Raw genomic sequence first — 17,137 nt, forward strand, 5'->3', positions numbered from 1 at the left:
TGACTCAGAAATCTGAGGAGCCAAATGTAGAAGCCTCGTAGAGACTTTAATTTCTGCATGCATGTAAATGATTAGACAGGTAGGCTTGCATTGGTTGTGTTGAGTCGAGTAACTAGTTGGGACTGATAACTACTCCAAGCGTCTCCCTCTGAAAGCAGAGGTATTGATTTGAGCGCAGCCCTCTAATTGTTCAAAGCGCCGTGGATGCAGGCTTGATTGCTTGATTGATTAGCTTCGTAACTAATTTTCCCTTCGCAAAAAAATGCTTCCTCCTTTCTCTGATTGTTGGGAGTTTGTTGAGCCCTGTTATCTCATTCAGCGCTGCTGTCTTTCAGCGACTGTAGAAAGTCATCTGGCTGTCTGTTTTTAACAGAATGTATACTCAAAAAGCACAATGTGACGGCTGCCGTGTGGAAGGGTACCTTCTGCTTTGTTCCGACTCTGTTGACCTGGGAGGGTTGTTTGAAAGTGTGAATAAAGCAGATCATGGAGAATGAGGATGGATTGAGCGATGGAGGAGTGACACAGAGACCTTGCCTCTGGATGGAGGGTTGAGGCTGGACTGAACTGCTCTACTGAAGGCAGCTAAAGGGTTTTGACTGTGGGAGATTTGTCACACTGACAGTGTTGCGGCAAGATGTCGTTTGTCCCTCAAGTAGAGATATTGTCTGAGAGAGAGAAAGAGAGGGATGATTGAAAAGATGAACAGACATTTTAAGTTAAAAAAATAGATATTAAAAGATCCAATATATATTCCCATTCAAAAATGTCTTTTTAAACAGTTGATTGATTAAATTAGGATCAATGTAAAGGAGGGTAAACGTATAGGAAGGCACCCATATAGAATTTCTAGCTGATTGCCAATAATTGTTTTGTTTTAGATGGCAGATATAAATCTGTAAAGTTTTTCCATTTTTTCACACATAAGCTCCAATCTAGAATCTTACAAGTAAAAACCTGAATCGAAACTAACCAAATATGCATCAAACACTCCAAATATGATGATCCAAATTTATTTTCTAATGTATTTGCATGGAGGTTTTACACAATAAATTTCATTCAAAGTAGCTTTACTAGTCTATCATACAACCAGTAAACGTCTGGTGAGGAAAAAACACCCTAGAAAGATACAACAAAAGAATATTCTTAAACAAATGTACAAACACTCTAGATTTAATTCTGTGTTTAAAGAGTTAGTTTGGCCAAAAATGAAAATTCTGTCATTAATTACTCACCCTCGTGTTGTTCTAAACCCATATGATCTGCAAACTTTCTGTCCCACCATTGACAGCTACGCAACTACCACTTTGACGCTTCAAAAAGTTCATTAAAAGATCGTAAAACTAAATCATATGAATCAAACGGTTTACTCCCAATTTTATGAAGAGACAGAATCTCTTTATATGGTGAATAGATTGAATTTAGGCTTTTATTCACATATAAACATTGAACTCACACATCAGTTGTGGTAAACAGATGCATGTTTGAGGGACAGAAAGCTCTCAGATTTCATCAAAAAATTATGGGAAAAAAAGTCTTACAGGTTTGGAACGACATGAGGATAAGTGAGTAATGACAGAATTTTCATTTTTGGGTGAACTAACCCTTTAGTGTTTACAGACAAATTGCTGTTGGAACATTATTAACTCAGATATTATTATTATCAGCTTCCATTTTCAGCCAGTCATTTTAAAATGCTACTATTGGCCCATACCAATATGATTGCCGATATATTACGTATCCCTAATAGGTATGGCGATCGTGACTCTTTGAGAACTCTCCGAGTGCATTTCACAGCTTGGAAATGGACTGAATTCTCCCCTTGAGAATTAGATTACTTGAATGCATTCGACAGCCCAGCGGTCTATTGCCGAGGTTCATTTAGACTCAAGGTGTGTGTGTGTTATTGGTCTCCCAAGTCTGCTGTCTGCTGAGCTCCCTAGCCTTGTCATAAATGTTTCAGAGATGCCCTTTGATAATGAGAGTGCTGTCTATGTTTTTCCCCCCATTCAGAAATATCAACCTGCATATTACAGTGGCAGGTGTACCGCGGATCGATACACAACTCCCTCTTAATAATTAATGCTTGAGATGTCACCACAAAAGGGAAATTGACTCCGGACTCATACATGATGTTCTAGTAATGGTTTGTTGGTTTAACAAAGTCTCAAAGCAATTCAAGTTTTTACGGACAATCTCGCTTTCCATGTTCCCCTATGGTCATTTATCAGACAAAATAGCTTTTATTGCAGACATCACTGTCATTTTCATGTATGACACACAATAGCGTAGCCTATTGTAGCCCTGTCAATCAGATATACGGCACACACACTTCAGCTGTCAGAGATTGTCAGCGTTTCTGGTTTCTTTGGTTCTCAGTGCGTCGAGGGGATGTCCTGGCGGCCTGGAGTGGCATTCGTCCGCTGGTCACCGACCCCAACTCCAAAGACACACAGTCCATCTGTCGTAACCACATCGTCAACATCAGCGACAGTGGACTCGTCACCATTGCTGGTCAGTGCCAATAATCTCTGCCTTGCTCTCCATTTTCTTAGAAAATTTAGATTTGTACAGTTTGAAAAAGTTTGAAATTATTGATGCATAAAATGGCTCCTAAAATACAGCACAGATTAAATACACTACAGTTTTTAATGTTTTTAAAAGAAGTCTCTTATGTTCACCAAGGCTGCATTTATTTTTTGTAAAAATACAGTAAAAACAGTATTATTGTGAAATATTATTACAATTTAAAATAATTCTTTTCAAGTTATTACTATATTTTAACATATAATTTATTCCTCTGATGGCAAAGCTACATTTTCAGCATCATTACTCCGGTTTTCAGTGTCACATGATCCTTCAGAAATCATTCTAATTTGCTGATTTTGGTGCTCAAGAAACATTTCTTATTATTATCAATGTTGAAAACAGTTGCTTAATAATATATTTTTATGGAAACCAAGGTACTTTTTTTCAGGATGAATAGCAAACTTCAAAAGAACACTTTATGTGCTGTAGTTATTTTGTAACAATATAAAAGTCTTTGCCGTCAGTTTTGAATAATCCTACTGACCCTAAACTTTTGAACAGTAGTGTATGTTCTGATCATTAAACACTCTTTTTAATGCAAAAATTATAATAAATCAAAAAAGCTCACTTAAATAATATACAGAAAATTTTACATCAACACAAACTCTGTTTTGTAATGATGAATTGGGCAATTGGGTTATTAACAAGTGTTCCACTGAGGTCATATAAAGATTTCGTAATAACACTCTTTCTACTGTAGGTGGGAAGTGGACAACCTATCGTTCCATGGCTGAGGAGACACTTGATGCGGCCATAAAGGCTCATAACCTCTCAGCCGGGCCCAGCAGGACGGTTGGTCTGATGCTGGAGGGTGGGAAGGACTGGACCCCCACCCTGTACATTCGCCTGGTTCAAGACTACGGCTTGGAAAACGAGGTGGGTTTTGAACCCTAACTGCTTAGCATTCTGCCAGTCAGAGCTCTTTGGAGCAGGTTCAACTGCTCTATAACGCTAAAGTCCCCCATGATTCTGTGGGGAAAAGAAAGTCTGGCAGACCCTTGTTTGGAAGCGCGAGAGCTTGATGGAGCCGTAGCGCTACCATGGATGTTGTTTTGCCAGCATATTTAAAAAGGTCAGCATGCAGATATTTTTGACAGCACTTGACCTTTGGTGAGAGATATAAAAGAAGAGTTCGAATCGATGTAAACGGGGTCGTGTTTATTTGTCAGAATGCTTAACGAAGCATCGGTGTAGTTAAAGAACTATGAAGAAAACCTCTCTACAGCCGGCGTGAACATGTTTAAAATCGTGGACTAGCCATGGTTGCAGTGGGTTTCCTGAAAAAGTAACTTCCCACCACCAGTTACAAGTGGTTACAGATCATAAAGCCCTAAGGAATAACATTTTTATTTTCTAAACTCACAGGTTGCCCAGCACTTGGCAGCCACTTATGGAGGAAGAGCGTTTGAAGTGGCTAAGATGGCCCACGTGACAGGCAAGAGATGGCCCATTCTGGGGAAACGCCTTGTGTCTGAATTTCCCTACATAGAGAGTGAGGTAAGCACTCTGAAACTCTAATTAACTTAAAAATGTACTTCTGGTTTACCATTTGCGAAACAATGTTACCTTAGCAACTGTTGACATTTGGCCATTTTCTCAGACAAGCTTTTTTATGTAAGGAGGATCTGAGTGTTAAGATTTAAATGCAATTTTAAATGAATCCCAAAAAAAAATCCACATATTAAAAAAGCAGATTATGCAGTCAATCTAAAAATACATAGGAGTCTGATTGTCTTTAAAACCATTTCTAATAATGCTAAAGTTAAAAGTCCTTAAAAAGTCTTAAATTCTGCTTAAAATTTAAGGTCATAAAACGTCTTTAAAGGGATAGTTCACCCAAAAATGAAAATTCTGTCAGTATTTACTCACCCTCATGTTGTTCCAACCCCATAAGACCTTCGTTCATCTTTGGAACACGAATTAAGACATTTTTGATGAAATCTGAGAGCTGGATCACTCCTCCATACTCCTCCATAGGCTTCTTGAGGGATTGAACTTGCAGACCTCGAAAAGTTATTACAGATATCGTTAAAATAGTCCAAGTGACTACAGTGGCTCAATCTTAAGTTTATCAAACGACGAGAATACTTTTTGTGCGCAAAAAAACTAAAATAACGACTTTATTTCAACTATTCATGTCCTTCTCTGTGGGCCTCGAGTCAGTTCACTAGTGTAAAAGCGTACTGCTTCTGTTGTTATACGTCACACGCATCACTCACATGACCAGCGTCGGCCAATAGTGAGCCTACGTGTGACGTAGCTCTACGATATTACACTAAGTTAACTGACTAGAGGCCAACAGAGAAGGAAATGTATAGTTGAAATAAAGTTGTTATTTTTGTTTGTTTTTGCGCACAAAAAGTATTCTCGTCGCTTGATAAACTTAAGATTGAGCCACTGTAGTCACTTGGACTATTTTAACGATGTCTTTACTAACTTTTCGAGGCCGGCAAGTTTCAATCCTTTTGAAGCCAATGGAGGAGTATGGAGGAGTGATCCAGCTCTCAGATTTCATCAAAAATATCTTAATTCGTGTTCCGAAGATGAACGAAGGTCTTACGGGGTTGGAACAACATGAGGGTGAGTAAATACTGACAGAATTTTCATTTTTGGGTGAACTATCCCTTTAATATCTAGAATATTTCAAGAAAAGTCTTAATTACCATTTTAAGAGGTCTTAAATTTGGAGAAAAAACAGGAATCGCTATACAGTCTAACTTGATCATTAAAGGTAATGTTTTAATGAAATATGCACATTATACAGGCTTGTGGTTTCAGAGCAGTTTGCATTTATTCCAAGGATTCGCTTATGATCTACTCTGAATGTACATATGACACAATCATCTACATATGATTTATGACAATGTTTACTTTAAGTTTTACTTTATATATTAATAAGTTTTATTATAATATTATAATATTAATTTGTAAGAGTGCATATAAAAATCTCCCTCATCTTTTTGAATGAGCAGCTGGGAATAGTAACATACTGATATTTCAAAATAAGAGTCCCGATGCACTTCGGGCTTGTTTATAATTAAAAGCACTGGATTATGCATAAAACTCTTTTTTTCCCCCTGGAAATTATCCATTACACAATAAACTGACATGTATCTGGCATTTAGTTCAATGTAAACTACTGTGGCTTCTCTGCGGGCCAAAGAAAAGACTAATAAAAAACATTATTTATCACTTTCAATATATACATTTTACTAGTATCGGCACAATAGTCGGTTTATTGTCTTTTTTTAAAGGGGCCATCGGTTGCAAAATTCACTTTTATATGGTGTTATGGTGTTTTATAAATGTGTCTTTGTAGCGTGTGGACACAACCACCATACAATGAAAAAAAAACAGTCACTCTCGATAATCAAGCCGTTTGGATTTTCTGAGCAATATGATGTCATATTGCTCATTCTCCGCCCACAACGACTGACGAACTGTCCCGTATTTGCATATTGCCATATTGGAACATTATTAACTCAGATATTATAATTATCAGCTTCCCTTTTCAGCCAGTAATTTTAAAATGCTACTATTGGCCTATGCCAATATGATTGACGATATATTGCGTATCCCTAATAGGTATTGCGATCGTGAATCGAGAACTCTCCGAGTGCATTTCACAGCTTGCCATGGCGTGTCTTGTGTCGACATGCCCCACGGAAGAGAGGGGTGGGGTGAGCAGTTGCTCATTATCATTTAAAGAGACATGCACCGAAACGGGTCGCTTTGAACAGAGCTTTTTTTGAGGAGGTAAAAACACAACCATTGAGGAATTTGAACCAAAGTATGTTACAAACTTTACACGAAGACCCTAAAGAATCATACCTACTGGTAGAAAATGGACATCTGATGACCCCTTTAAACAAATTATTATTGTATGAGCAAAATCCAATATGGATGTATCTCTAATTTGTATGTATTTATATGTTAGACCATAAATCAACTTTAAAACATTTATACACGTAAATATTGAATAAAACATCTCCGCATTTGCTTAGAATCAAGATAGATTTTGAGATTCCATGTGTTTGTTGTGTATTGAATAAGGGTATTAATTTTATTTGTGCTTAAAAGTCTTCAATTTGATTTTAAAAACGGCAGATAAATTAGAATGAAAGTGATGCTTTCTGTCTGGGTTTAGGTGCAGTATGCTATAAAGGAGTATGCATGTACAGCCATCGACGTGATTGCTCGTCGAACACGACTGGGCTTTCTGAACGTTCAGGCTGCAGACGAGGCTCTGCCACGTATCGTTGAGATCATGGGCAAAGAACTGCAGTGGACCGAGCAGAAAAAGAAAGTATGTCATTTACATCATGGTATATTTCTTTTCGAATGCAGACTCACCATGCTTTTTATGTGGATTTTTTTTATGAAAATTAAAGCAGAATCCACTTAAAAATGTTAATGAATTCTAATCACAATTCAAATTTTGTTTTGGCAATGATGTATGTATGAACTTAGTGATGTATAGAATTTATCTCCTAAATTGATTGCACAAACCTGCTACACTCGCCCTGAACACAACTTTTTTTCCCTGACCGAAAGCTAAAGGTCTCAGCCAGGTTAATTTAGGTAACAGTTAATAATAGACCTCAGCTATTGTTAGTGTGACTCTTAAATAGTCTTTCTAGCAAGGAGTCTCCACTGCAGGAAAAGAACACAATTCAATTGTACAATAACCGCCCAGCACAACACCTCTAGATGACTATGGCTATTACGTCTGTGCTCACGGGAGTGTGTGTGTGTAGTGCGTTTGTAAAAAGGTGATAGAGTTACTCAAGCATTTGCACGTTGATTGTGGGTTTCCTGTCTGATAAACAGAAGCACTAATAATAGCACCGATCATACTGTTCAGTTCCCATGAGTTCAGTGCTCAGATCTGCTCACAATGCAGGTGCTCCACACCCATCACGCACATGAACGGACACGACACAATGCTCTGCTGGGAGCCTTGATTCAGCGCAGGTATATCGCAGCTCTGCAAATGCAAGGCAGTATTTTCAGCCTGTGCATTGCAGGAACGTTTCAGCTGTTTAAAACACGTTTGAATTTTGGCTGCATTTGATTCATTTTTACTGCCTCAAACATTCTCAATCTTATCTAATAATAGAAAAAAAGCAACAACAAAAAATGCAATTTTCTTTATTATGAATAATTTAATATTCCACCCTTTATGATTGATTGATTGATTGATTGATGCACCTTGAAGACTTGAAATGCCTTCTTCAGACATTAAATGAGAAACAACACTTTGACATGAACTACGAGTTCGCTTTTAGGTAAAATAGACCCTTTCTGTGTTTGTAAACAGCGATTACATGTTTTATAGGCGGAGCCTACCTGGTGGCCGAAAGTGACAGTTCAGTAGTAGCAGAATAAGCTTGTTTCCGACACAGAATAAATAAAAAAAGGTAATTGTGAGAATTATATCTCACACTTCTGAGAAGAAAAATTGCGAGATATAAACTTGATAATTCTGACTTTTGCTCAGAATTATCTGACTTGCTCAGAAAAGTTCATATCCTGCAAGTCTGACTTTTCTTTCTCAAAATTGGGTTATAAAGTCAGAATTGCGAGATATTAACTCACATTTGCGAGGAAAAAAGTCAGATATGCGAGATAAAAATAGTATAGGTTTATATGTAATCTATTTAAAATGTTATAGGTTCAAATATTTGATGCTGTAACTTTAGGCTTAATACATTAACGTTATACCCTCTATGAACTGAACACAGTAGGTGAATACTATGTAGTAGATCTATAGTTTACATCAAATTCATGCTTTAATATTAGACTACTCATCACAGGTTTCATCAGACCAGGATGTACGTATAATGCTTGAAACCATAAACATCTTCATTTCGCTTCAAAGTGTATCTGTGAAAAATGGTATATAGCGCCCTATTTGAGGGCATGGGGGCGATTTCGGATTCAGCCTTAGTTTCCTAGTCTGTGTCAGTTTCATTCTGCTCACCTGGTGTTCGTTAATTATCTAAAAACGTAAAACTTAGGTTTCAAAGTGCAAGTTTTTGAAAACGGTCGGTCTCTGTGTAAACAACAAAAACGCGAATCTCTGAAGACGATGACGTCGTGCACATGCGTATTATGTGTTCAGTCTATAGTGTTTCATCGCCATCTAATGGCCTGTCAGCAGAATATAGCGTTATTAGTCGTTTTTCGCGGATCCGTGTGAATGGGGATTATTTTGACAATGGTGTCGTCTGTACGCGGAAAACTCGAAAGAAACAATTCTCAGTTTTAAGCATATTTAAACATATTCAAGCATATACTGGCTTGGGAGGGTTACTTTTAAAAATGTACAAAAAAATGATACAAATTACTTCATAAAAAAAGTATTCAGTAATGTAATCCAAGTACCACAATATGAAAGTAATGTAACTGATTACTTTTGGATTACTTCAAGGACAGATATTATTTTAAAAAACAACAACTTTTATTTATTAAGAATTTCACAGCCCTGAATAAATATTTATGTAAAGGACTATACAGGCATCTAGTGGCTACAGTATGATATTACAGATTATTTTGTTTTATTTTTAACTTGACATGTACAAGGAAAAAATAAAATGGAAATGTTTCTACAACAGGAAAATAGAGAATATATATTTATTTAAAGGGCTATACAGACATCTAGTGGCTACAGTACATATTACAGATTATGAAAATGAATAGTATCGTGTCGCTTTGTCGCTTGTAGTGTGAACGAGGCTTGAGTATTTCTGAATGGCACGTAACTTAGTTCAAATTCACTTATGCATTCTCGTAATTTTGTGCAGATATAATTTGTAATGTTATGTTTATTTTGTCTTTTATTTATTAATCTCACATAGGATGCGTTTCTTTGAGTTAAATAATGCGCTAGCAACGTGCTCCAGTTTACCGGTATTCATTCAGCGCATGCAGCTCAAACAGCAATGCAAAAGTTGCTGTTTTCAGCGCATTGTTCCAGGAAGAGCGCATCCAAGACAGTCACATATTCTGACATTCTGGGGGGTGGTGATGGCGCAGTGGATAAGACACATGCCTCTTGTGTGAGAGACCCGGGTTCGAATCCACTGTGAGGCACCAATGTGTCCCTGAGCAAGACACTTAACCCCTAGTTGCTCCAGTGGCGTGCGACCTCTGACATATTTAGCAATTGTAAGTTGCTTTGGATAAAAGCGTCAGCTAAATGAATAAATGTAAATGTAAATGGCAAGCACGCATCTGAGACGCCTTTGGTGACGCAATGTATTAGTGGTTATTTGATAATTCAATAATTAATTTAATTAAATGATCAATCACATCGAAACATTTTACAATCCTACTATCCTACTAGCCCTTTATTTAGATTTAAAACCATTCTCATCCATTTGGTGAGGAACATGTAATTTTGAGCAGCATTTGCAGACCCTGTCATGCTGTTGGCCTTATGCCACTGCAGTAGACGCATATTGAAGAATTAAGGCTAACGATTAATCGTTTTTGATTAATTGATCGTTGATTTAAACGACGATCGATCATGGGAATTTGTGAAAATTGACATCCCTAATATATATATATATATATACTCTCTTTTTTTCAGTTCTTTGTCCTGTCTTGTCAGTATTTACATGCTTGTGTAATTCTGTTTCCTGAGGTTTCCTTGCCTGCTAGATTTATTGAATTGTTTTTGCTGATCTCCTTTGTCTTTGTGCGCTTTGTACAGCCACCCGTGACAACATGTGTCGCTCAAACTGTTACGATCAGTCTGAAATAAACAGGGGAGATAAATAATATGTTAAAAAAACTATTTTATCCATTTGTTTATCCATTTGATCCTTTGGAAAGTTATGCACTGTGTGTTTTGTGTGTCTATAGGAAGAACTGGAGGCAGCTCAGAAGTTCCTGCACCTGGAGATGGGTTATAAAGCTCGCTCTGAGCAGCTCAGCAAGACTTCAGAGATCTCACTTAATGCCCAAGAGGTGGCAAGGTGTGTGTGTGTTGGTGTTGTGTGTTGGTGTTGTGTGTGTGTGTGTGTGTGTGTGTGTGTGTGTGTGTGTGTGTGTGTGTGTGTGTGTGTGTGTGTGTGTGTGTGTGTGTGTGTGTGTGTGTGTGTGTGTGTGTGTGTGTGTGTGTGTGTGTGTGTGTGTACAAAAGCCTACATCTCCCACTCTCCTAATATTGTCATTATTATGAATAACAGGTATAAGAAGCGCTTTCACAAATTTGATAAGGAGAGTAAAGGCTTTATCACAACACTGGATGTCCAGCAAGTGCTAGAGGTGAGTTATAATCTAAATGTAATTATAATATTTACCCCCAAAAAAACTGTTACGGTTACTTTTAAACAGGCATTACCTTTTAATGACCATATCCTACATCTAGCTTCTTTTTTTTATTACATACACGTATAACATAGTTCCCTAAAGTCCATAATGTAAGTCAAGGTTTTTTGCACCAAAAAAGTGATATTTAATTTTTCTTGCCCATTTTCACCCTTTCTGTGAACAGTCTTTGATACGGTTCCTTTAAAACTTTATATATACAGTAAATTACCTCTTACACGATTGGCTAACGTCCATGTAGTTAATCAGGGTTGGCCAAGTACAGGCTTTAGTCCTTAATGTTAATTCAAACAACTAAAGATAAAGAGAAAGTCACTCGCTTCTCTTGACTGAATAACTTTAGTAGCTTCAATAAGGCTTTATACAAGGAAGACTGCACTGTTATTTTACATTTGATTACTTTATTCAATGTCTAGGTAGCATTTCTTATCTGAATACTATTGTTAGGCAACCTGACTTGAGCCTTAATGAGCATGAGGGTCTTTTAAAAACATTACAAATAGTGATTTTAAAATCTAGTGTATTTCTTTTGGATTATCACAGGGCCACATGTGCATTTAAACTACTAGATTATCATTACTTTTTTCTTTTTTTTTGCTTGAGCAAAATTCAGTTTTTACTGTGAATGAGTGGAACGGAGAGCAACAGTTTCACTGGAATGCTGCTAGAGAAATGAAGCGTGTGTTTGTATTTATCTGCAAAAAATAAGATTTTGAATGTCTTATTAGCCTTCATTCTCTCAGCTCTCATTGTCTCTGGTTCTCATGCAGCCCTTAACATTTTCGTTAAGCCTTACTCTGATGTCTATTAGATTCTGATTCTATCACTGATTTGTGTTCTTTTAGAAACTCAACATTCAGATTGATGAGAACGCCCTCCACGAGATCCTGAACGAGGTGGACCTGAACAAAAACGGACAAGTGGAACTGGATGAGTTCTTACAGGTACGAAGCCTTAGAAGCCGTAATAATAGCTATTTATAGACCTGGTTTTCAGGCAGGATTGGTAGTTGTAGGTGTGAAATCCACAAAAATAAAAGTGCTTGTTATCTACGTCAGTACATCCATGTTTTGACGGGTTCACAGTGATTAGTAACTCTGAAATGTCGTACCTTCGTCAGAATGAGTATGAAGTTGATCTGGTGTCTCTAGAGTTACAGTTAATTAATAATGAGCAGCACCATTCTGTACTTTTTACCATAATGAAACATCAACTAGTTCAATATAGGCCTATATGGTTCAGCTAGAAAGGTGTTAAAAGTAATAATCAGCCTTCTGGGGTTTAAACCAGTAACCTTAAAGGGATAGTTGACCTAAAAATGAAAATTCTCTCATCGCTTACTCGCCCTCATGCCATCCCCGATTCTTTTTTCAGATAAACACAAACAAAGCCTTTTTTAGAAAATAATCAATCTCGGTGAGTCCATCCATATAATGCTAATGAATGGGCGCTGCTCTTTTGATGCTTACAAAACCACATAGAGCGATTGTGACTGTAATCATTATGACCCCAGTGGATGAATCAATGTCTTCTGAAGCGAAACGATAGGTGTGTTTAAGAAAAATACTAAAATACTTCCGGTCTACTGTCATACGAGCGATCACACGGGGGACGTTGGCGAGAAGTTACACTGAAGCACAGAGGTCTGGTGTGGTGGCAAATCAGGTCCTTCCTTCGAAATCAGGGCCACATTCAAGCTCAAACCGGTGCGCAGCGTTTTGCTACGGTTTCCGGGTTGAACGACATGTTTCCTGGAAACGCTGTGCAACGGGGTTGGAGACACGTTTTCTCTTGTTTGGTGGGTGTGTCAAAAATGTCAGCCCAATCAGCAGCAACATGTATACAAACCACGCGGTATTAAAGACACAGCTCGCACAATGGGTCCAAGTAAAGTCGTTCACAAATGTGTCCGATGCAGCTCGGTATACGCAACAATTGAAGATATTAGAAGACTTGTTTGTCGTAAGAGTTCTATAGTAAAAATATAGCATTTCAACTGTGATCAGCAATAATGATAAGCCTAATATTCACAAAATAATATGGTCATATAGATCATAACACAGTCTCAGAGGTAAATGTTTGTCTTTTCATCCTGAAATGCGAGGCAAATGTTGGATCACAATAATTAGGAACCGCAGTTTCCACAAATCCCTTCACTCGACTGGGATGTTCTCTTTTATTCTGGACGGCAAGGGCAGTGACTGTAACATCAAGCGTATTTTGCAGTATTAAACACGAATTTATACCGATTTCATCAGGCTCCGAAAATTCTTCAAAAAGAACACTAAGAATGGTCTTCTCAGCTGCGATAGTTGCAACTCTTGCGTCATCAAGCGTTCATCAAGTTTCCGTTCAAGGACCCCAAGCAATCCTATTGGCTCAAATTACTTTTAATAGGTACTCTCTTTAGCGCCTGATTACAACTGAACTGCATTGTAATGACAATTAATGTCTGTATTAGTTAGATTATGTACCAGCATAGCACACAGATACCTGATTATTAGCCTGATAGCTTAGTTTATACACACATTTGCACTTAACCTACATGTATTCTCAATCATATTTAATGGAATTAAATTAAGTGTTAAATTAAGTGTTAAATGTTCAAATATTTGTTATAAAAAGAATGTTATGATGTTGAATTATTCACTTAATAGACGATTATTATTTTTATTGATTAATTAACAGTTTATCAAGTGAAAGAAATGATGTTTAATTATGCACTATACAGTAAGTTAATTTAGTTCATGTACTTAGTATAATCATTAACTGATAGTTGATAGCGGCCCGATTTCAAGGGAGGACCCGTTTCGTCATGACTTCACAACACACCTACGTCACTTGTCACAACGTCCCCGTGTGATCGCTTGTATAACAGTAGACATTGATTTATAGTTAAAAAAGTTAAATAATATTACTATTTTTCTAATGCAGCACAACTGTTTTCAGCATTAAAAGTTTTCTTGAGCAGCTAATCAACATATTAGAATGATTTCTGAAGGATCATGTGACACTGAAGACTGGAGTAATGATGCTGAAAATTCAGCTTTGCCATCACAGGAATAAATTACATTTTAAAATAGATTACAATAGAATATTTTAAATTGTAGCATATAAATGTAAAATATTTTGTAGCATAAGTAGGCATGAAACGGAAGTTGCAATAGTCTTTTATTCCCTATTTTGACGTATATTTGAGTGAAACTGCTTCTCAAACAAGAAAAAAATGATTTTGTCCATTGGGAATTGATTGGATGGTTGTGGTGAATGTTAAAGAGCTCTTTCAAAATCATAAAAAAACTGATCACAAACTTTTCAGTGGAGTCGTATCATCAATTGTGCCTCTTAAGCCTAAATCTTTTTCAAAAATGTCTCTGTCTACCATCACCTGTTTGATTATACCTCTCTTTTTTCTCTCTGATTGGTTCAGCTCATGAGCGCGGTCCAGAGAGGCCAAATCTCTGACAGTCGTCTGGCTATCCTGATGAAGACGGTGGAGGAGGGGCTGGATCTGAGAGGACCTGTCACTGTCGACCGCAGTGGAGGCGGCTTTTGAATCCCAACTACACAGCAAATGATCCACCAGACAACAGCTCCCACCACAAAGTTGGATAAACAGCAAAAAGCTCTGACCGCTGTGCCCACTCCGGTCAGATCACAAGCACATCCTCTCAAGTCTTTCACTCACCCAACCGTCTGGCTGCCTTCGACTACACTCCTTTTAAAAAAAAATCTTGTAAAGCTTTTGTTTTAGCATGCTTATTTAAATGTATTTGAATGAAAAAGATATCATTAGAGCGGAATATATTCTTTAGAAAATATTTGAAAAGTGTATTTGAGAGTATATATTTTTTATCTAATGCATGCAGTGCCATGTTGTGTGAACTGGAAAGCATGATTGTCTTTTTAATGTTTCTCTGAGCAGCTTTATCTCTGAGTGAGCTTTCTGTTGTGCCATTTTATTCATGCAGATTATTTGCTACTGAACACAGTGACATTCAAGGGCTCCAGTTGGCTTCTGAGGTAAATGATGCACTATATGAATTTAGCTGTTTTACACTGCACACATTTTGTTGTTGTTGTTTTATTTCACTCATTTCAAGTCATTTGTAATTTTCTGGTGGGAAAAATTATTCAACTTCTATCATTTCCATTTCCATAAATCTTGTCTCAAACTTTTATTAATGACATTATGTTGAAAGTATGCAATGTTATTCTGTTACTTTCTTACATTATTGTATTACAATGTTATTGTATAACAAATTGTTTTACTGTATACAGATACCAACTTTGCATTGGCGCTGGTTCAACAATAGGGTTTTTAAAGATTATAATGAAATGTAATAGCACTTGTTTGAATGTTGAACGTTGTATTTAAATTCATGAACGGTTGAAGCACTTCAGAATTCTTCTTATAAAACCTTGCCTGTAAAAGTAATTGGTTATCCATTACTTTATCCATGAATCGGTTATCCAAAATATTATAACTGTAAACTTGATGTACAGGATAACAGGGAATGTACTTAATGTGCCTTTCTTTCTTTTCTAAAAGGGATAATTCACCCAATATAACCATTCGGTCATTTTACTCACTCTCATGTTGTTCCAAACATGTATGACTTTCTTACTTCTGCGGAACATAAAAGAAGATATTTTAAAGAATGTTGGTAACCAAATAGTTTTAGTTCCCATTGACTTCCATTGTATGGACAAGAAACACTGAAATGTTTCTCAAAATATCTTCTTTCATGTTCCACAGAAGAAAGAAAGGCATATAGGCTTGAAACAATATAAAGGTGAGTAAAGGATGACCGATAACTATCCTTTAAAAAGACATTTAATGAACTTCGCATGTCGAAATGCACAGTCCGACACACACTAATAGAGTGCACTCTTTTACTTGACTATGTTTTTTTTGTGATTTAACATACATATGTATTTTTATATTTAGATTATGTTCAGACTTCAGATGGAAAGTGCTTTTAAAAGAACTTGGATGCTTTAAACTTGATGATTTAAAAAGAAATGTTTGTACAATGAAGCTGCTCCTGTTTTATAATCTTTTTTGGTTTGTTATTATCATGCAATGAACTTGTTAAGTCCATCATGATATGTCTGGGTTTTTCTAAGCTACAAGAAACACCATAGATCTTCTAGGATCAGTGTTGTTTGTCAAGTTTGTCAGCTTTTGCATAAAAGAGCTAGAACAGTTAAACTAATTTATTGTTTGTCGCGACGGGATGTAATTTCAGCCTGATCCCGACTGAAAGAAACTCATATTGTATGAAAAAAAAAAAATGCCTGAAAAACACAATTCTGTTATTAAATGTATCTGGTTGCCTTCTGCATTGTTTGGACGTGCCTTTATCTTGTGAGTGACTGTCATTATGCTCAGTGATTTCATATTCCTCCCATAATGTTTGTGGCAGTTGAAGCATGTGATGTGTCCTTCTCACGTAAGCATGCACATACACTGTTTCCTTCCCCCATTCATGCGTTTTAATGGAAGATGTCAACTAATTGACTCTAAAGCCACCACTATATGTCTGTAAAATAGCTGATTAATAGGTGTCTGAGCCAGGAAGGCCTTTCAGGAGCCGGGCATCTCGTCATACGCCTGCTTAATAATCCCTGTATAGACTCATTGACAGTGCGATGAGTACGGCCCATTCCAGTGTGATCAGTACCTAGCAAAATGCAATTAAAGTAGCATCCCAGGTCGGCAGCTATGTCTAATCCTCATTTCAGATGGTGTCAGAATAGCCCTGTGAATACGATAATTACACTGCATGCATATTAAATCAAGCAGAAGTCCTGGTAAACTACCTTAAAGGGATAGTTCCCCAAAAAACGTTTAAATCAAAAATGTCATTTACACAACCTCATGGCGTTCCAAACCTGTGACTTTCTTTCTTTGAGTGGAACATAAAAGAAGATATTTTGAAGAATGTTGGTAGCCAAACAATTTTGCTTCCCATCGATGTCCATTATATGCAGTGACACATTAAAGGCCCACTGAAGTGCCTTGGAACGCGATGTAATTCCCACGGAAACAGGAATTTAAGGCGGAATATATTGAATGGCTCCTCCCCTTTTTCAAATAGCCAATAGCGCTTAGTTTACCTCACAGACTGCAAGTTGTACTTGACAGCACCATGGAAGCGAAGCCGAGCACTGATGATATGTTGGATTCAATAGTAGAGGTGTGAAT

General features: G+C 37.0%; 1 protein-coding gene across 2 annotated transcripts in view; it reads left to right on the forward strand.

Annotated features, from left to right (window-relative positions):
* The window catches only part of gpd2 (glycerol-3-phosphate dehydrogenase 2 (mitochondrial)), a 29,315-nt gene extending 13,043 nt beyond the window's left edge, over nucleotides 1-16,272 (forward strand). Inside the window, exons 10-18 of one of the 2 annotated variants that reach the window (XR_013193053.1) lie at nucleotides 2,380-2,514; nucleotides 3,290-3,465; nucleotides 3,955-4,086; nucleotides 6,737-6,895; nucleotides 10,459-10,571; nucleotides 10,785-10,863; nucleotides 11,772-11,870; nucleotides 14,357-14,949; nucleotides 15,208-16,272. Coding sequence is in view for 1 of the 2 variants with exons in the window: in XM_077199346.1 (XP_077055461.1) it covers nucleotides 2,380-2,514; nucleotides 3,290-3,465; nucleotides 3,955-4,086; nucleotides 6,737-6,895; nucleotides 10,459-10,571; nucleotides 10,785-10,863; nucleotides 11,772-11,870; nucleotides 14,357-14,482 (1,019 nt within the window). In the remaining variant the exon portion in view is untranslated. Of the gene's footprint in view, nucleotides 1-2,379; nucleotides 2,515-3,289; nucleotides 3,466-3,954; nucleotides 4,087-6,736; nucleotides 6,896-10,458; nucleotides 10,572-10,784; nucleotides 10,864-11,771; nucleotides 11,871-14,356 lie in introns of both variants that reach the window. The other variant, XM_077199346.1, reaches the window with a different exon arrangement.
* The last annotated feature ends 865 nt before the right edge of the window (nucleotides 16,273-17,137 follow it).

The sequence above is a fragment of the Siphateles boraxobius genome, unplaced genomic scaffold (genome assembly GCF_051911475.1).
Source record: "Siphateles boraxobius isolate OS27281-9 unplaced genomic scaffold, OSU_SipBor_1 41, whole genome shotgun sequence".
Lineage (NCBI taxonomy): Eukaryota > Metazoa > Chordata > Actinopteri > Cypriniformes > Leuciscidae > Siphateles > Siphateles boraxobius.